A 20,173-nucleotide genomic window follows, 5' to 3' on the forward strand; every position below is an offset into this window, starting at 1 on the left:
AGTGGGAAGGATGAGAGAAGGAAGCAAAGCCTAAAAAGGCAAATGAGACAAATCTGCCCAAAGCCTCCAATGGCCACATTCCCTGGCATTGCTGAGGAATTCAGCCGAGCTCCAAGCAAAAGGTGAGCCCCTATGGAATCCTTTCTGGGAGACCATATCCAGCTGGGACTCTTCCTGGAGAAGGCCATGGGATATGGGTTATCCCAGGTCCAGAGAATATGTCATTTCCTGTGGAAAAACACTTGGATCACTGCATCACTTATTGTTTTAGGCTCACCAGTCACCCGGGCTATCCAAGTCCGTCCTCCCCAGCGGGGAGAGCAGGAGCACGTCTGGACATGGAGAATTTCTGGGAGAGCCCGGGAGAAGGAAGAAGGCTCCAGCTTCACAGATCTGTGTCATAACCCATCCTGTCAGCCACTGCTGTTTGATCCTGGTGGATTTGTCCTCTTGGATTCAACCTGAGCAGCGCTAATTGCTGGGAATGAAGCAGCCTTTGGTACTTCTTTTCCACGAAACCTCTCCATCCTGCCCTTCAATCCTGTTGCAAACACGGGGAAAACCCAAAACTCCTTTTTTTCCCCCCCTCTCCCCTTCACTTTGCCTCCTCTTTTCTTGCAGGCTTTGGGCTATCCAGGCTTGGATGTGGATTAGACACCCTGGAAGCTCAGCTCCAGGTGGGATTGCAGCAGCATTGGAAGCACCAGGGATTCTCCCAAGGTTTGGTGTGAGGGGCTGCATCTTGGGAGGGGCTGGGATTTTGTGCACTTGTGGGGATTTTTCTCCATTTTGCCTTTTGGGCTGCCTCAGAGAAAAAGCTGGAAACTGAAGAAATTGAAGGGGGTTCCCAAATACCTTTGCAGATCCTCAGAGGAGGCACAAAGCTACGTGCAGCTGAGGAAAGGGATGAGAATGGGAATGAGGGTGGTCATGCTGGGTGCCATCCCCCAGAGGGACCCAAAAATGCCAGAAAATTCACAGGGAGGGATGTTTGGCACAGGGATGGGTGTCCCGGCACAGGGATGGGTGTCCCGGCACAGGGATGGGTGTTCTGGCACAGGGATGGGTGTTTGGCACAGGGATGGGTGTTTGGCTCAGGGATGGGTGTCCCGGCACAGGGATGGGTGTTTGGCACAGGGATCGCTGTCCCGGCACAGGGATGGGTATTTGGCACAGGGATCGCTGTCCCAGCACAGCGGGAGCTGCGGGCACGGGGCACCGGAGCTGCCTCGGCCGTGCGGGGCCCGGGGCGTCGCTCCGGGGTGGATTCTGTAAGGGACAAAAATGAACATTTTGGGGTAAAATCTGGGTTAATCTGCAGGGCAGAGAATGAACAGTTTGGGGTAAGAATGAGCTGATCGGTGCTCGCCGGACGGACCAGCTCGGGCTGGTTCTGTGTTGCTGTGAAGAATTTGCTTTGTGGAAAGAAAGAGACACCTGAGACTGCCGCGGGAATCCTGGGGTGGAGCCGGGAAGGAAACCTGGTCTGAGTGCGGGAATGGGAAGGGGGGGTCAGGAGGGGTCCTGGTCGGTCACTGGAGCCGCCGCCGTGAAGGCGACGTGTAACGATGTATGGCGAGGTGTAAGGAACATATTGATTATTGGATTATCTATAACGATGTGTAAGGAGCACATTGATTGCTGGGCTATCTAATGATATTATATAACGATCGTACAAGGAGATCGATATAAAATCCTCCATCGTCATCCTTCTCCCAGCCCCGCTGTGTTTTCAGGATCCTAGGGGCAGAGTTTGGGTCTGGACAAGGCTCTCGGGCACAGGGTGGGATTCTTGGGGTGCAGGACCAGGATTTGGACTCGATGCTCCCTGCGGGTCCCTTCCAGCCCAGGGAATGCTGCGATCCTGTGCCTCTGGGGGTGAAATAAAGGGGATCGCTGGGGTTTTTGCCCGCTGTGTTCACGGCCCCGCCGGCTCCGGGCGGGTTAAAGGCGCAGCTGCCCCGAGACAGCGGGACCGGCCGGGGCTGCTCGCTCCCGGTGCTGCCGCCTTGTGGGGAGAGCCCGGCACTGCAGCCCGGAACGGCGCTGGACACGGGATCGGCGTGGAACAGCAGCCCAGGGAATGCTGAGGCACCCCAGGGAATGCTGAGGTGTCCCAGGGAAGGCTGAGGCACCCCAGGGAATGCTGAGGCACCCCAGGGAATGCTGAGGTGTCCCAGGGAAGGCTGAGGCACCCCAGGGAATGATGAGGTATCCCAGGGAATGCTGAGGTGTCCCAGGGAATGCTGAGGCACCCCAGGGAATGCTGAGGCATTCCAGGGAATGCTGAGGTGTCCCAGGGAATGCTGAGGCACCCCAGGGAAGGCTGAGGCACCCCAGGGAATGCTGAGGTGTCCCAGGGAATGCTGAGGCACCCCAGGGAAGGCTGAGGTGTCCCAGGGAATGCTGAGGCACCCCAGGGAAGGCTGAGGCACCTCAGGGAATGCTGAGGTATCCCAGGGAATGCTGAGGCATTCCAGGGAAGGCTGAGGTGTCCCAGGGAAGGCTGAGGCACCCCAGGGAATGCTGAGGCACCCCAGGGAATGCTGAGGCACCCCAGGGAAGGCTGAGGTGTCCCAGGGAATGCTGAGGCCTCCCAGGGAATGCTGAGGCACCCCAGGGAAGGCTGAGGTGTCCCAGGGAATGCTGAGGTGTCCCAGGGAAGGCTGAGGCACCCCAGGGAAGGCTGAGGCGTCCCCTGCCTGGGGCACTTGTCAGCAAATCCCTGATGTTGAGCAGACAAAGGAAAGTTCTGGGTTAGTGGGAGGAGGTTTCTGGAATGGAGTTGGGACAGGTGCTGATCCACCCATGGAATCACGGGGTGGTTTGGCTTGGAAGGGACCACCAAGATCATTTACGCTCTGTTTGTTGTCCGATTCCGCAGCAAAGAACATCCAGAACTGCCACCTCACCCTCATGGACAGCAGGAATGCCTTCCATAGCTCTTGTTTAGGAATGGGAATGGCTGTTGGGAGCTCTGGCAGGACCAGGTAAGAACAGAAATGGGATCATTCTGGCTGCTGCTGGAGGTGGTTTTCTCTTTTCAGGATGTTCTTTTCAGGATGTTCTGATTGATCCTTTCACAGCAGTGTTCCTGGGCACATTTGAGGGTAATTCCAGGAATTTCAAACCAGATGAAAACTGGTGGGGAAAAAATGTGAACCTGATCCATTTCTAGTAATTCCAAGCTTCTCCCACAGCACCGTTCCAGGGGAAAGTTGATGAAAGGATAAAGATGCAGAGGAACAAGTGCTGTAAACCCCCCGGGCTCTCTGACAGGGCAGACCTTCCAGTAATGCCATTACATCTCTCTGAGAGACTCTGGGATCACAAGGTTTTCTAGGAAAGCAAAACAGGGGCGGAGATGAGGGAATAGGCTTCCAGTTATTCTTTTAGCTGAAAGCCTGGGGGAATTGAGAGGGACCACAAGAACTGTTTGTGTAGGAAAATGGGAGTTTGGGGGCTGAATCGGAGTTTCTCTCTGGGGCATTTTTGAGGGAAAAGCTGAGGTGCTGTTTAAGGGAGAGAATGCACATTTTTGGGGTGGAAAAGGTTTAATCAATATTGTAGAGGAAGTAAAATGTTGGGGGTAAAAGTGGATGCAATCTGGAGGGGACAGAATGAATATTTTGGAGGCAAAATCGGGAACTCAGTAGTGGACAGATGGGGAAAATTTTGGAGGCAGCACTTGACAAACTCTCTGGGGTGGAGAATGAACACATTGAGGGAAAAATGAGGTGGTGAGCAGTGGGCACGTAGGGAAGGTTGTGGGGGTAAATCTTGAGAAAAGCCCCGTGGTATTCAAGAAATCCTTGGAAGCAGGACGGAGGAATTCAGCGGTGGAAAACCAGGGGAATTTTGCGGGGGTAAAACTTTAAAAGATCTAAGAGTTGAGAGTGAGTGTTTTTAGGTAAAAGGATGTCTTGTTGAAGTTGGGCATCTGGATTGTGGCATTTATGGATCAGAGGGTGTGTTTCCAGAAAGTAGAAGATAAAGAAGACTCCCAAAGCCTCGGTAGCTGTGTTAAGAAATCCCTGCCAGGGAAGAAAGGTACCTAAACCTCCTAGAAGTAGGGACTAATTAGCATGGGAAGGGAAAAACCCAGCCCAGTGGGAGAGAGCAGGCCGGGTAAGGGAAGAGAAGGATGCCCTTAAGAAGAAGCAGGGAAGGGGAATTTCTCGGTTTGCTAAAACGTATCAAAAAGTTTGGAATCTGGGTCTGTGTGGAGGCCGGGATTTTCTCGGCCGTATGCAGAGCCCAGCACTAGGAATAAAGTAATTCCAGGCTTTACAACGCCAAAAATGCAGTACCAGAGAGTTCTGTTGTCCCGAGGACTTGGGGGATATTTGGCAAAAATTTCTGGAGGCCCAGGCTGGACCGAGCTTTGCACACTGCCCGGATTCACGGGATCGGGGATTCCAGCGTGCCCTGCACGGGTTTTTCAGGGAAGTCCCAAATCCGTGTGAGCACAAAGCAGAATCCCCTGGGAGCTGAAGGCAACGGGATATTTCTTGGGAATTTTGAAGGATTGGGTGAGTCCTCAGTGTTAGGTTGGAATGAACGCAAATTGTCCGGGAGTTGCTGGTTTAGGGATGGCCAGGTCTGGATTTGGATTTGTGGGCACCGAGCGTTCCTTGTGTCAGCTTTAGGTCTGGGTTGGAAGGGAATTGAAATGCAGAGCTCTGTTCTTGGAGAAATGATAAGGATGGGAGAGGAAAGGCTGTGGAGCTGCTGGGAGCTCCTGGAGACCAAAAGGATCTGAGGTCCGGAGGCAAAAGCTGTGGAACAAAGGCTGAAAAGGGTGCGGGGTGGGGCGGGAGGGGGAGGAGGGCACCGCGGGGGGTGGGGGGAAAGAGGGAAAGGATCCCTGCTCCGGGAATCCAGCAGGGACCAGGAGAGGATCATTTTCCATCCACTGCTCTCAGTGGAATCCTAATAAGGAAGGTTGAAGGAAAGTGATTTGTTTGTTCTTAGGTTTGGAATGAAAGGTGCTCTTCCAGAGGGGAATATTTACCTGTTAAAATTCTGTTGGATACAGGAAAAGAGGGAGGAAGCAGCTGGGGAATGAAAAGGTGGATTTTTGGTGGATACAGGGAAAGACACAGGAAGGGGCTCTTGAGTAAAATACACCTCACAGGCAGCACCAGGAAAAGCCTCAACTGCCCTTTTTTCCAAGCTCTGACATTCCGGAGTGCTGGGGAGGATGAAAGTTTGGTAAGAAAGTTTCCCAGGTATGTAGGCTTGGCAGAAAGATCTGTGAATGTAGAAACTGGGGATGAGATAGAAATGAAAGCAAATTTTGATACAGAGTAAAAGATGTTTTGCTGAAACAGTGATCGCTGAGTAACTGAGAAGGCAAAGGTTGGAGATGAGTTGGAAGGAGAATTTTAGGAATAGGACAAAGGTATGTGACTACAAACAAAGACATATTTTTTCACCAAGTAAATAAGTCTCAAGAAGAGCATAAGTAAATAGAAAACGTCTTTACTAAAAAGAGAGATATGGCAGGCAAACAAGAAATGTTGATGTAGCAAGAAGAAGACAGGTCTGAGAATTTTCCACTGTAAGCTTAAATTGTAACTTACTCACTCTTGTGATTGGATAATAATGACTATAATATGGTGATGGTAGTAGTTATGAAGGGCTATAGGCAAATATAAAAGTATTGTGTATGGTGCTTATTGGTTGTTATGTGTTAAGATACTCTGCAAAGAAAAGTATAAAATGCTTTGTAACTTGAACAGAAAGGGGCTTCAGGGATGCCTACAGCTGGAGCTGGCAGCTGTAGGGCTGGCTCTGGATACCCACTCCCTGAGCTGCTATAACTTCGCCTATGCAATAAACAGCTTTCAAGAGAGTGCCTGAAGCCCAGACATCGTTTGTGAAACTTTCTCCTCTTGCTCCTCTGTAGCAAAAAAACCCCAAGAGAAATATCGGTGGGCAAATGGAGCTCTGATGTACCCAAAGTCACAATTTCAGACTCCCCCGTGACTCCACCGAGCCTTGGGAAGCAACACAAGGGACAGGGCACGGAGAGGAGCTGGTGGGACAGCAGTGGGCACCTCCTGGTGATCTGGGCACTTTCTCCTTCGTGTTCCTGACCTGCGAGGAGCCGCTTTAGGATGTGGATCCCAAAGGAGCAAGGGGTGCCAGGAAGCGCCGCTGATCGGGACAGAGCCCCTGTGCCTGCTGCTGCCCCACACTGAACAGGTCAGTGCAATGTTCTCCTTCCTCCCTGCCCCACCTTCCTCTCCTCCTGCAGCTGCTCTGTTCCTGCCGCCCTCTCCTGGTGACCGCAGTGCCCTCCCCAGCTCCTCCCTGCTCTGCCCTGCTCTTCCATTCTGCATCTTGACACCAAAATGGGCCAGAATAAACTTTCTAACACAATGGGAAGCGGGAGGAAGCAGGAATTCTTTACCTGTGCAGGACACACAGGAGGATCTCTCCTTGTTCTGTGTGTGGGGAGCCTTTACAGCAGGGGTTTTATCCATTAGAAACACACAGAGGCATTCAAACCTGTTTCTTATCTAATACACAAAAATCACTTTCCTAGAACTGATTTCCATGCATTCACCTTCACCTCAAGTCTTTTGATGGTCCTGCAGATTCATTATGAGGGGTCTCTGCTGGTCATTCACTGCATGCTTCAGTATTAAAGGTGACCTTGCCTTGAACTATTTTTCTGGGTGTGCACTGTTGCTTCTTGTTACAGAACTGCCCCAGAACCACTGCAGGCCTCCTGATCTGTTCCTGCACCGGCTCCAGCCTCACTTCTAACCCTGTGTGCACACATTTAAATTCTTTTATCTTTTTGACTAGTTGGTTTTTACTTCCTGTTCTGAGCTTCCCCTCCCCCTCCCCAAGACACTTGCTTCTGCCACATGCGGGCAAAACCAAATGTAATTCAAAATCTTTCGCATTGTCTGACTGGCCGGTCACCCCGGGTCCGCCCCCAGTCCTTCCCTTTCCAATCCTCCGAATAAAAGAGAATATCGAGGGAGGCCCCGCCTCTCTTGGCTCGGCTGCCTTCCTGTGAGCATCTCTTGTCTGTCTAATTTGAAACCTTCTAACGGCGGGAAGTTGAGCGAGCAGAGAGCTGTATTTATCCCTCTTTGCTTCTGCTGATGGTATTTGCTCTGCAGCTGATACAGGTACGGATTTTAGAGCTACTAAAGTGCTAGATTGCCTGTGCTACCTCTCTGGGCTGCTCGAGGCTTTCTAAGGCATTAAACGATTAGCTTAGCCGGTATAAAGCTGAAAAAATACGATCCGAGGGATCACAAATTAATCAAGTTCCTTAAGGCTGAAATCAAAGAAGGTGGGTGGGCTGTTACCCCGGTAGGACAAGTCGTAATTCCACCCCTGATCCTTCGGGAAATAGCCCAACGAGAGCATGAAAGTACCCACTGGGGAACAGAAAATCTTTTAAAACATTTAAGGAAAGTAGTGATAGGGAGAGGAATGACTGATATTGTACAATCTGAAACAAGCAAGTGTGAAACCTGCTGTAAAAACAACCCTGACACAAGCAAGAGAGTTGTGTTAGGAGTGATAAAGACAGGAGATCTCCCTGGAGATTATTGGCAAATCGATTTTGCTGAGATGCCACGCAAAGAGGGATGCAGGTATATACTGGTACTGGCTGACACCTTCAGTGGAGGGCCTGAGGCTTTCCTCTGTCACACCAACACAGCAAAAGAAGTAGTGAAAGCTTTGCTCGACCATATAATACCAAGATTTGGGGTTCCTTTGGGAATGTCATCAGATAGGGGACCACATTTTGTTGCAACAGTGGCTGGGGAAGTTAGCAGGATTTTGGGACTTACCTGGGACCTGCACACACCATACAGGCCCCAGGCAAGTGGCAAAGTTGAACGCATGAATGGGACACAGTTGGTCTTTTCAGCAACATCAGGGAACTGAAAATGTTTATTCTCTAAGTTATTTATCAGTCCCCTGCTGCACAGCCCAACCCTCCCCCCTCCCTCTCCCACCCCACCATTCCCACCGCCCTCCTCCCCTGCACATCTCACTTCACTCCACCGAACCCTTCCCGCTGCAGGGAGCTGCTGAGGAGCCGCTTGGTCCATCCCTGGATTCTCCAAGCACTGACTGCCCATCCACTCTGACCACAGCCGAGGCCACATCCCAGCGCCTGCCCAGCGTCCATCCATGGAGCTGAGCTCCGTGTTCCCACCTTCTGCCTCTCCCACCAAAGAAGCCGATCTGTGTGAGATAGATGTCACCGATGTGGCCATACAGAGTGTGACACTGCTCATCTGCCTCTGTGGGCTGGCTGGGAACGGGGCTCTCTTCTGCCTCCTCAGATGGAAAGGCCATACTGCCAGCATCTTTGGCCTGGCTGTCATCGACTTCATCTTCCTCCTCCTTGTGCTCCCCTCTGCCCTGCTCTTCCTGCTGGAGGACGTGTCCTGCTCTCCTATCCTGCCCCTGATGTATGTGAGCTTCCTTTTCCAGCTGTCAGTGATCTCCTGCTACTGGGTGCTCTTCTGGCTGACAGATGTCAGCATCAAAAAGGACATGGAAAAGCTCTGCAGGCTCTGCTGCCACTGTGACCTTCCCAATCCCATGATGTGGGTGCTGTGGGGCGCTCAATGCTTGGCCTTCGTCGCTCTCTTCACTGCCATTCCCACAGTGACATTCCTGTGCCCATCACACCAGCAGGAGCACTGCCAGGTGGCTCTCACCTCCACGTTCGCCGTCATCCTGCTCCTCTTTGCTGCACCCGTGCTCATCACCCGCACAATCGACATCGTTAAAGCCAAGTGTGGCTCCCAGCAGCAGCAACCCAAGAGGTTCGACATCGTTATCTTCCTCCTTGTGCTCTTGGCTCTCCTCCTCAGCCTCTGGAATTTCCTGCAGCACCTCGGTTACATCGCTGTGTCCTCCCAGGTTTTTTTACCTGCTCGCCTGCATCCACAGCACCATCAAACCCTTCATCTACTTCCTGGCAGGGAGGTGCTGGAGCCCCTGCTCCGTGGGGTCCCTCCAGCTCTCGCTCCAGAGGGTCTTTGAAGAACAGAAAGACAAAACTGCCCGCAGCAGGGATACCAACAGGGACACGGGGGTCTGAGCCTGTTGATCCCTTCCCCTGCACTGCTGAAGGACCCCAGGACAGTGACCGAGGGATTCCTTGAGCCATCGGATTTATAAATATCCAGAGTATCAACCCCCCCCAGCCTGTATTCCTGCAGGAGAAGGGAGCAGGGGCAGTGCCACGGGCGATGTGGGAGGGATGCTCTGCAGGGAGCACACTGGAGCATGGATTTCCTCCTCCCTCCCAGCTCCACGTGGCTCCAAGCAGTGCAGCCGGGCTCAGTCCTGTTCCCTGGCTCTATTCCCCATGGAATGACCCTCACGGCCTCTGGGCCCCAGGGAATAAACTCCGTTTCCTTTGGCTCAGCAGATGAGTTTCGTGGCGTTTTGAGGGAGCTCTTTCCCGGAGAGGGTGGGACAGGTTAAGCCCTGGGGACACACCCAGCACGGGGCAGCGGTGATTCCCCAAATCTCTGCGGGGCTGCTGCCTCTGGATGGCAGGAGAGGGCTCGGGATGGCACGGAGCATCCTTCCCCTTCTGGCCGGCAGAGCCGGCCCTGCATTCCCGGTGATGGGAAGAGACACCAGGTAGGGCTGCAGAGCTGGGCAGGGACAGCAACATTCCCTTCCTCTTGGAGTGGGAATTTGTCACATTCCTTAATTCCCGAATGAAATCATTCTGAGTAAAGAGCAGGGTCAGAGGTGAACTCCACTGAACTCTTGTGCCTGTGACCAAAACCCGCTGGAAATATGGAAATTGACGTCACCAGGAGCTTGGACCATTGGATTGCACAGAAATTAGGGGGTTGTGCTGCTGTCCTGCACAACGGGGCCGTCCTCTGGTTGCCCAGCATCCATGTCCAAGGAAGCCCTTCAGCACCTCCATCCTGAACCTGGCCACCCTCAGGAGGAGCTGAACAGCGACTCTGCACAGCAGCTCCAGCCACAATCCAGGCTGTGCTGATCTTTGCCATTTTGGTACCACCCCCACATGAAATTGGCATTTATTGCTTTTGTTTCATTCCAACGTGGGAACCCTGACCCCAGAATGTGGTGAATGAATAATATCTGGGCTTTGCTGCAGAGCCTGTCCCTGGTGAACAGTGTCCAAAATGGCTCCTTTTACTTCTTTTTTCCCACTCTAAAGCCCCTGCCTTGTCTGAGGAGGGCAGGTTCCTGTCTCATAGCAGAGCCCTTCCTAAGGCTGCTGCCTGCCGTGGTTGGGATGATGCTGACAGTGCCAAGAGCTCCTCATCCCTCCTGGGAGAGAGCTGGGCAGCAGCCCCATCTCTTCCTCGGGGGGAAGTTGTCCCTCCTTTTGCCACGGCCTCAAATCCAGGGGAAACCAACGTTCCACAGGTTCTGGAAAGGGAAGTGAGAGGGAAAGCCGTGGGGGGTGAGTCAGGCTTTGGAGACACATGTGAGGTGAAACAACTTAAAAAGCATTTATTAACAGAGTTGGTAATAATGAACAGAGCAGAGCAACTCCCACATCTGGGAGGGTTTTTCTCTCCCTGTCTCCCATTTTCCTGTCCATTGGAAAGGAGAAACTTTCCGAGGTACAACCTCTGGTCCAGGAAAGAACAACTCAGCCAGGGAGCGTCTCCCAAGGCAAGTGCAGAAGGAGCTGTCTTGGTTTGAAAGACAAGGAGAGAATGTCCCTTGGAATGGAGAATATGACCCCCTTCCCTGCGAATGATTATAACTTTGAAATGAAGGGGCTTTCAGGCAAAGCTGTGGGAGAAGGAATCACAGTCCTTCACTGGCATGTGTGTGTGTAACAGGGAAACAAACACCAGCAATGGCAGCCACAGGTGACAAAGGGAAAAGGAGCAGCAAACCCGCTGACCTCCCAGTGCCTCCTGGAGCATGGATATTCCCATGCAGAGCTGCCTATTTAACAGCAGGTGTGTCAGGAACCAGCAGAGCTTCCAGGAAAGCTCAGCAGAGTCGGGACAAGGACAGGTTCATTTTCCATAGAATTTGCTGTTTGTAACCCTCATCCCCCAGCCCCCCCCAATGTTTCTGGGGGGCACCTGGCAGAGTTCCCTGGAATTCAGCTGCCTGCACCCCCCGAGCTCGGGCTCGAGGTGGTATTTTAAAGCAGGAGAAGGCGCTGGCATTATCCCGCTCCCTATCCCGTTCTCCGCTCCCCCATCCCGTTCCCCCGCTCCCCCATCCCGTTCCCCCGTTCCCCATCCCGTTCCCCGTCCCCCGCTCCCCCATCCCGTTCCCCGTTCCCTATCCCATTCCCCATCCCGTTCCCCGTTCCCCGTTCCCCATCCCGTATCCCCGTTCCCCATCCCGATCTCCCGCTCCTCGCTCACCGCCCGGGCCCGTCCATGCCCGCCCGCCCCAACCGCTCCCGCCGATTCCAACTGGCCGCGCGCAGCCCCGCCACGCCTCCCCATTGGCCAGCCCCGAGCCCGCCCCGCGTTCCCATTGGCCGCCGGCCCCGTCAATCACGCGGCAAACCCCGCCCACCCCACCGCCCTCAGGTGCTGTTGCCATGGCAGCCGCTGGAATGCGGCCCGGGCGCATCCCCAAGGGAAAAGGAGGCACAAAAGGAGGAATTGGGAAGTAAAAGGGGAAGGCTGCGCAGCGCCCGCGGCGCCCCGAGAGCGAGGAGCGGCCCCCACTCCTCTGAGGGCCCATCTCTGCCCCCTGTCCATGTGCAGTGCCCGGGGAAGAGCAGAGTCTGGGATCAAAGAACCACCCAGTCCCCCCCAGCAAGGAAAGCCCGGCCCCCCGGTGTTTCAGGGGCACACAAAGGGCTGTGCAGGGAGGGAAGGACCAGCAGGAGCTTTCTCCTCCTCAGCCCCCGCTCCAAGGCGCAGCAGCCCCAGGTGTGACCGGCCAGGATGAGGAGGGGGCGGCTCCTGCCAGAGGCCGCTCTCAGAGGGTTCCCCGGGCACAGCTGTGCAGGGAGCTGCTGGTCCAGAGGGGCAATGGGGGCATCCCGAGTGTCCCTCCAGGGACAATGGGCGGAGCATCCAGCAGGAGCTGGGGAGCAGCCGCAGGCACCTGGGCACAGAGCACTGCTCCCAGAAAATGCCCAGGGAAAACCCCTCGTGCCAAGGGGCAGCACCTGAGCAGGCAGGGCAGCATGTGGGGTCCCAGGGAAACATTCCACTTTCCCCTTTCATCTTGGCAGCCCTTCCCCAGTGCCCCCAGGGAAAAAAAAAGGGGGTTATGAGGAGAAAAGGGATTTAAACAGAGGGAAAAATCTTCCTTTTCCATAATTGTCTGTGTTTAAATTGAGGGGGAATCCCCTTCCTCTGCAATTTTAAGGGTATCAGATGAAGGAAACCCTGCCTTTTCCATGCTCTTGGGGGTATCACTTGACAGGGAATCCCCATTTTCTATTATTCCCCGGTTTAAATAAAAAGGAAAAACCTTGACAATGCTATTTTATGGGTTGGAATTGAGCATAACTCCCCCATTTCCATAATCCCAAGGTTTAAACTGAGGGAAAAGCCCTGCTGTTCCTCCTTTTTAAGGGTTTGAATTGAGGGAGAAATCCCCCTTTTTCCATGACTGGAGAGACCTGAAGTAAGGAAAACCCCTCTTTTCCCAGTATTTTAGGGGATTCAGAGGAGAGAACCTATTTATTGCCATGGCATCGATTTAAGTAGAGACAAACACTCCCTAGTCCCTCATTTTAAGGGGTTCAGTTGAAGGAAGCTCCCCCTTTTTCAGCATTTTAAGAATTTAAATCTGTACTTCAGGGCACTTCTAGCTGGGTACTGGCACCCAATCTCTCACAAGGGAGCGAGCCCAGCACACACAAAACCCTCCTGCTACCAGAGAGCCCATTATTTTTTTAGTTTTATTTCTAGTGAATGCAGCCCTAATTAGATCCCCAACAGGAGTTACACCATATAAATTATTACTATTCTTCTCCACCCTCCATAGTCCTGCATGGAGTACTGCTCAGCAGTTACTAATGACCAATTACAGAACTTAACAAGGAATCATGCAACTCATCTGTCTACGCTGCCAAAACAAGAAGCTTTTTTACCCTTTCAGTGGATGCAGCTGCAGTAAAACAGAAGGCATCTACGGAGCCCTTTGCTCAGCTGGAATTTAAGTCAGAGCAGCCAAACAGCTGCAGCTCCTCTCAGGGCTTCGATCCCTGATGGTAAAATTGCCTCCTCCCTTTTCCCGGGCGTGGTGGGAGCGAGAGGCGGGCCCGGCCAGGGGTGTATTAACCCCAGCCCTGGGGCCCAGGAGCGCATTGTGTTTGTGGGCTGGGGTGGGGAAGAGTTCTTCTGTTATTTTAATGAAGGATCTCTTTCAGGTTGTGTCGGGTGTTTTTTAGGAGGTGCTTTTGGCATCTAAAACAGCAGAGGCTTTGGAGACACCGTGAAGAAGATGGCATTGAGTGCAGGGAGTATTTAAGCTCGTGGTTTTGGGCTGAGTGTTCAGGGGTGGTAAGGTGCTTTTGTTATTTCCTGTTTGGTTTCTTTTTTTTTTTTTCTTTTTTTTTTAGGAGCATTGCAACTTCTTGAAATTCCAGATTGTGTCAAGTATGGCACTTCAAGTTTTTCAGCAGCTTCACTGTGCCACAAGAGGAACCTGCCCTGTGTTAGAGATGATGTCTGAGCTGGAGGCTTCTGATAGGTAAGTTGAGGATTGCAACTGTGAGAGGGAGCATGGGCAGGGTATCAAGTTAGGAAGTGCCAGGAGAGGTTTTGAAAGTAGTGTGGTGGGAAATGGTGTCTATTCAGGGGCCTTGTCAGGCTTTCCTGCAAGCACAGCAGATGCATTTATGTGTTTTAAGGCACACAGATGCACCCACTGTGCTCACAGAAACACCACATAACTCTTGCTAGCCCAGGTGTCCATTATAATGATGGCCACAGCCTTTGTGTTGGGATGAAGAGGGATGCTCAAGGACACGGGTGCACTTAGGACAGATGGTCAGTAGCTGACTTGTTGGGGTTTGGCTACTAAACTCAGGCATTGATTTTGGCTTTCTTTATTGTAGCTGATGAAGAGGCTCACCCAGCCACCACGGGGCCATCCGAGACAGCTGAGGTGGGCTCGTTTTGTGTCCAGTGTGGATTCATGTCACCGGTCATCCAAAAGCTAAGTTGGGGGCTGGGATCCAGAGATGGGAGGCTAGAGGGTTGGAAATTCCCAGGAGAGATTTAAAAATTAGCCTAGGGGAAAGGGATGCCTCTTAAGAGAGCTGAAAGGAGTGGCTCTACTTGTGCTCACAGCCACAGGGTGTGCAGGACAGAGCAGTTCCAGCCTGTGTTGTGTTGTCTAGCGTGTCTTCTGTGTCTTTGTCATCCCTTGGATCAGATCTCGGAGGCCTTTTCCCCTCAGGGGGCTTATTGCAAGTGTCAGCCATCATCTCCAGGTGCTCAAACATTCACTCTTCTCGGCACGATGCCGATCTCGTTTGTTCTTTTACGGTGGGCTTGGCTGTGTCTGGGCATCACAAATCAGAAGCACCGAGTCAGATCTCTTTTGAGGCCTTGTTCCCGGCTGTGCTGCCATCCATCCTTTCCAGCTGGGAGCTGTCATGTCCTGGGGCTTGTAAGATTGTCAGGATATGGGAGCATTCTGAATGTGGCACTGTCTCACAGCCATCTTGATCCTTGTGAGTGACAGTTCTTAGAACAGGTCACTGTTCCAGTCTTTTCTTCTGCTCCTTAGAGCCTCCTGTGTCCACGGTTGCCATACCATTGGTCATCTCTTTTGGCATCGTGTCCATCCTTGCTGTTGTTCTTCTTGCTGAGAGCTTTTTTAATCATCCTTGTGTCACACTGTAGCATCATGTGTTGTTTGTGTTTGTGTTTGGAACTGCTCTGTCCTGTGGAGTAGAGTGGGGGGTAGGTGGAGTGGGGTATCGGCACCAGGGGACCCGTGAGCAGGATGAGTACCAGCAACTGAGATGAGCATTGATTCCAGCCCAGAACTGGGTGCTACCAGAGTTGCTGTATCAGTGATGAAACTGTAAGCATTTTTTGGTGTGTTTTACAGGTGGTCTGCAGCATTCAAACTGCTGGTCCAATGTGACAGAGACCCTTGTGGAAAGAGGTCAGGGTGGAACGGTTTCAGATGGCAACTCCCCCGGCAATGTGACGCTTTCGGACCCTGTGTGGGCACATGCCTTTCTGTTTTGTTTTGTCCCTTCTCCCCCTGGGAAGGTTGGTCATTGCTTGGCTTTTCAGGGGTGGTATAAACAGTGGCTGTGTTACAGGGTTGTTCTCTGTCCTTATTTCTAGGAAGTGAAGCCAGATAGCAGCAGGCAAGGTCAAGTGAGCAAGGTGAGCAGTGACCGGTGGACAGAACCAGTTGTTATTGCTTGGGTGCCAAATTCTGGTGCAGCTCTAAGCATCCATTTGTGTGTTCCAGGTGGTCCACTTGTATTTTGCCTACCAGGGCTGGGCCCCCTTGCTGACCAGCTGACAGAGCTGGTTTGGCACCCTTGATCTGCTCTTGTGAGCCCTCTGGAAGTATTACAGGAATCTGTGATGAAGCTTTTACCTTTTCCATTTGGAGGTGCTGTCTGGGTAGCCTTCAGCAATGGTTGAGGATTTGCAGCAAGTCGGGGAGGTGGGGAGGAGGAGCGAGGTCCCACTCAAGTTTCAGCAATGCCACGGAACCTTGTCTCCTCTCAACTCAGGTGTGCCCTGCGACGACGGCGTCGGCCTCTGAGTGTGGCCGGAGCAGGCGGGCCGAGGAGCCGGGCATTCTCAGGGGATGGTGAGTAGTGGAATTGTTGGGTTTTGGCTGATGTGCTGTTCAGCTCATGCACTGATGTTTGGTTTTCTTTCCTGTAGCCAACTAAGAGAGAACAGCCCACTGAGGGCAGGAACTTCCCAGATGGAGAGGCGGCCGTCTTTTGCACCCGACGTGGATTCACATCCCCAGACGTCTGAGAGATAAGTCGAGGGCTACACCCCACAGAGGGGATGACAGCAGGGTGCTGGGTCGGGACTCGTCAGGAGGGGTTTTTGAATAAGCTTTGGAGTTGGGGATGTCTGAGAAAGAGCCCCTTAGGCCACGTAAAGGGGAAGTCTCACTTTTGATCACAATGCTGAGGTGCGCAGGGCAGAGCAGTCCCGGTGCGTGTCGTGTCACTTGTCTATTGTGTGTTCTGTGTCTTTTGGGCATCTTGTGTTGCATGTCTTTTGCCTTACCCCTTTGAGGGGATTATCCAAAATGCCAGGCATCATCCTTAGCATCTCCAACTCCGCATCCTCGGCCCGGTGCCGATACCATCGAACCTTTGACTCGCGAGCTCGGACGCCCATCGGAATCGCGTCTCTCTTTAGAAGCGTTGAGTCGGGCGTCTTTTATGGTCTTGTTCTGAGCTGTATCCGCAGCTGTGCTCCACAGCGATCCATTATAGCAGATTAGGACTTGTAAGGATGTGAGGATAGATAGAGAATGCTGATGGTACAGTTCTCAGGCATCCATCTTTGTGGTTTTGCCAGGTGGCTCCTGGAATGAGTCTTTCTGTTGGCATCTTCTTCCACCAGGGTTCTTTGAGCCTCATTGGCTCACTGTCGGTCTTGCCTCGGTCATCTCATTCTGCCTTCTCTCAGTCCCTGTGGTCATTCTTCTTGCTGAGAGTTTTCTCTCCTTGTTGCATCCCCTCATTTGTCATCACCTGCATAACAGGCCTCTGTGTGTGCTTGGCCTGGAGCTGCTCTGCCCTGCTGCATAGTCTGGGGTGTGGGTGTAATGGGACTAAGACTGTGCTGTTCATTTCACAATCAATGGTATTCCTAGATTGATGCAGGATGGCTGGAACTGTTAAGTTACCATGCAGCACCTTGACTTGTGTAATAACTTTCTTTCAGAGGCAGTTGGATTGAATCCGTGGCAGAGTGCCCCATACCAGGTGAGGGGGTTCCCGTGGGAAGGTCAGTCACTGTTTGTCTTTGCAGGGGTAGTGTCAATGGTGACTATGTTACAGCACTGTTCCATGGTTTTTTTTTTGGTTTTTTTTTTTAGGGAGTAATGCTGGACATTGGCAGTCAAGGGTGATGGAGCAAGGTGAGCAGTGACCAGTGGGCAGAATGAGTTGTTATGGCCTCGGTCTCAATTTTTGGTGCAGCTCTAAGCATCCGTTGTTGTTTGTGTGTTTTAGGTGGTCCACTTGCAGGATGTCCTGGCCCTGGATGCTGGAGGGTGCAAGCCTAAGGCAGAGGTGTGGTATACTTCAGTTGGAGCAGGGAGGCTGTGGTTTCACAGTCTCTCAGCATGTTTCATGTGTTTTTGCTTTGCTTCTCTGCAGGTGCTGCTGCCGCCCTAGGCGTGCCAAGGGCCAGAGGCGAGCAGGTGAGTTGGCATTTAGGTGGGGTGGCTGATAGGCCAGCGGTGTATGGCAGCGTGCTGAGCGTGTCCCTTTTCATTGTGCAGGTTTGTCCTGGCCACCTCCAGAGTCAGATCAAGATTTGAGGTGAGCTGGGGCAGTGGTGTGGAGTAGCCTGGGGTGGCTCTTCTTGAGGGCAACCGTGACATTTTCTGTTTTGTTGTCTTAGGCACCGTGAGCAGGTGTGGAGCTGAAGTTTGGAAAGAGCAGGTAAGCGATGAGCCTCGGCAGTTCCGAGGGAGGGGCCTTGCAGAAGGGGTCTCTTTTGGTGTGTGTTGTCAGAGGCTGAATTTTCTCCTTGTTCTCCATCTTTTGCAGCTGCCAAAGCGGACCGTGGGGAACGTGTTGACATCTGCAGTGCTGATGCATTTTTTCCATCCAGGATGGATTTTGTCCACTTGTCTTCAGAGAGCTAAGTGTTGGGAGCTGTTGCTGGGAGAAGGGAAAAACCTTTGGGGTTCCAGGAGGCAATTGGAAGTTAGCTTAGAGGAGAGGGCTGTTGTGGGAGGGCCCCTTGGAAGCAAAGGGCGAGGGTTTCTCCTCAGCATCACCCGAGCCTTTGCTGGGCAGGGCAGTTCCAACCCATCTCTGTGTTGTCGTGAGCTTCGTGTCATCGGCCTTTGAGTCTCGCTGTCATCGTGGATCTTTTTGCCCGAGGAGCTCGCCTTCGGGTCTGGCACGATCGCCACGGTCTCCATTTTACCTCCTCGCTGGCATAGCCACATGTGGGCATCTTGGCCACTTCTTGGTTGGTCACATTTTGCAACATCACTTCAGCCTTTGGTGGCAGAGTCCTTCCCTAGGGATCCCTTTGTATCTCCTGGCAGTCATTGCCTCCTTCTCTAGGCCTGCCGAGCTTCTTAAGCATCCTCTGAGCAGCTTTGGCCCTGGCTTCTTGGCAGGAGTTACGTTTCACTGTCGTGTGCTGCTACCACAGAGCCTTCTTTCCTTCGGCATCATCAGCCTCGGCTCATCTTGCTCGAGGAATCTTGGGCCCATTGCTGGGCAGGTTCAGCTCGTGTCTGTGTTCTGTCATTGGTGTCTGTGTTCTGTCATTGGTGTCTGTGTTCTGTCATTTGTGTTCTGTAGTTTGTGTCCATCCTCTCCTGTGTCACAGGCCTTTGTTACGTCTCGGTGCTTTATGGGCCTCGCTCTGGGCCGTAGGGGCAGCGGGGGTCTCTGCTCCCGTACTTTCCCGGATCGGGCTCATTCCGGCATCTTTACAGTTTTGCTTCTTGAGACCAGAAGAAGTACACAAGATGTTCTCATCCATCTTCCTTCTCACTTTTGGTAGTATCTTCTTTTCATGGGCCATGGACTTCTCTATGAAGTGTGTTAGACCTTCCTCACTGTGGTAGTGCCATAGGTTCCATTGCCTCAAAGCATATCGGGCTCAAGAATTTATCTTCTGAGAGTTATCTCAAGTCCTCGTGTCATCTTTGCTTCTATTTGGTGTGCTTACACTTGGAGCTGCCCTGCCCTGGCACGTAGAGTCGTGGCTGGGTTGAACAGTTGTAAAACTTTGTGGTTCCTCTCTTGTCTGTGGGGTTTTGTGTAGAAAACTCATGGGTCTGGTGTAGGGGGATAACTCCGAGCTGTCAGCTACTTGCAGACTGTCTCATGTTGTCTTGCAGGTCCCCAAGGCCGATTCTGATCCCTGCAGTCACCGATGCTACTGCTTTTCCCAGCATCCACCCTTCCACGTCATGGAGCAGCAGTGGGAAGATGTGTTGAAGTGTCCTTGTCAGTGGAGTGTTGTGAGCAAGGGCTGCAGCCAGTGTGTAAGCTGAAGAAGGGTGTCTGTCTGTGAGAGTGTGTGTGTGTGTCTGTCTGTGTGTGTCAGTGTGTGAGAGCGTGTGTGTTGACTGGTTCTAACCTTATGTGTGTGTGATTTTTGCCTTTCAGGTTTTTCAACTGATTTTTAACTTTATAATAAGAAAACACCCAGTTGTGAGCTTTTTTCTTCCCCCATCTGGGTTTTGTTTTTCCTTGGTCCCATCCTGTCTGTGAGGCGATGTTCATCGCCAAGGTTTGGGTGCAGCCAAACAAACAGCCTCCCTAACAGGGTGGAGAGTACACAGTGGAGGTTAGGGATACAGGGAAAAGGTGCACCAGCCCTCACACCACCCCTGACAGCACCATTTTCCCCCTAGCGTCAGCACAGTGCAGCAACCCTGGTGATGCCTTTTCCTGGTCTTAACATCAAGAGTCAGACACGGTTAGAAGGGGAAAAGGGATTTTACCTTGGTATTTATTGTAAGGATCCTTAGGTGCACACCTCCAGGTCACATGCATCGAGATGCACCCCCCCAGTCTGTCTTTTTTCCCCCCAACATCGGGTATCACATTATAGGTGTTACTAATTAGCAGATCTATCAAAGATTCCCCAATGAGAGGCTCAAGTGAGCCCCCCTCCCCAAGGAACCTTCCCCTGGATGGTTCTATCTTGGTTTACAGAATGTGTTCTGGAGAGGACCTTGGGCTCTGGGGCACACTGATCCCTGGCTACGAAGCTTCTAAAATGTTGAGTCTCTCAGCTTGACCAACAAGTCCAAGAATGTAGGCAAAAAGCACCAGGAATACAGAAGTTGTACAAAGGTATAACAGGGGGATAAAAGAAAAGGCAAAAATCTTCATGGCATCGTTTCCCCCCTTTTAGAGACTAACAAAACTCTATCTTGTCTAGTCCCTACTCTATTCTTTACCCGCAGAACTAGTTTACTCAACCAGCTGCTCCACAGGAAATTACACAGATAATAACTACACTTACAGCTATTA

The 20,173-nt window shown here is 52.3% G+C and overlaps 1 protein-coding gene and 2 long non-coding RNA genes across 3 annotated transcripts; all 3 read left to right on the forward strand.

Annotated features, from left to right (window-relative positions):
- Window positions 1-6,139: 6,139 nt before the first annotated feature.
- Window positions 6,140-9,426, forward strand: LOC138111066 (mas-related G-protein coupled receptor member H-like). Its single transcript, XM_069016261.1, is given in 3 exon segments — window positions 6,140-6,210; window positions 8,063-8,916; window positions 8,918-9,426. Coding segments are annotated over 2 exon segments (921 nt in total). The 5' UTR covers window positions 6,140-6,210; window positions 8,063-8,172; the 3' UTR covers window positions 9,095-9,426.
- A 5,862-nt stretch (window positions 9,427-15,288) lies between these two features.
- On the forward strand, window positions 15,289-16,511 carry LOC138112094 (uncharacterized). Its single transcript, XR_011151547.1, has 3 exons — window positions 15,289-15,338; window positions 15,427-15,777; window positions 15,855-16,511. It is a non-coding gene; the product is annotated as an uncharacterized lncRNA (long non-coding RNA).
- Window positions 16,512-17,168: 657 nt separating this feature from the next.
- Window positions 17,169-19,871, forward strand: LOC138112095 (uncharacterized). Its single transcript, XR_011151548.1, has 5 exons — window positions 17,169-17,230; window positions 17,318-17,361; window positions 17,443-17,482; window positions 17,565-17,605; window positions 17,714-19,871. It is a non-coding gene; the product is annotated as an uncharacterized lncRNA (long non-coding RNA).
- The last annotated feature ends 302 nt before the right edge of the window (window positions 19,872-20,173 follow it).

The sequence above is a fragment of the Aphelocoma coerulescens genome, chromosome 5 (assembly GCF_041296385.1).
Source record: "Aphelocoma coerulescens isolate FSJ_1873_10779 chromosome 5, UR_Acoe_1.0, whole genome shotgun sequence".
Taxonomy (NCBI): Eukaryota; Metazoa; Chordata; class Aves; order Passeriformes; family Corvidae; genus Aphelocoma; species Aphelocoma coerulescens.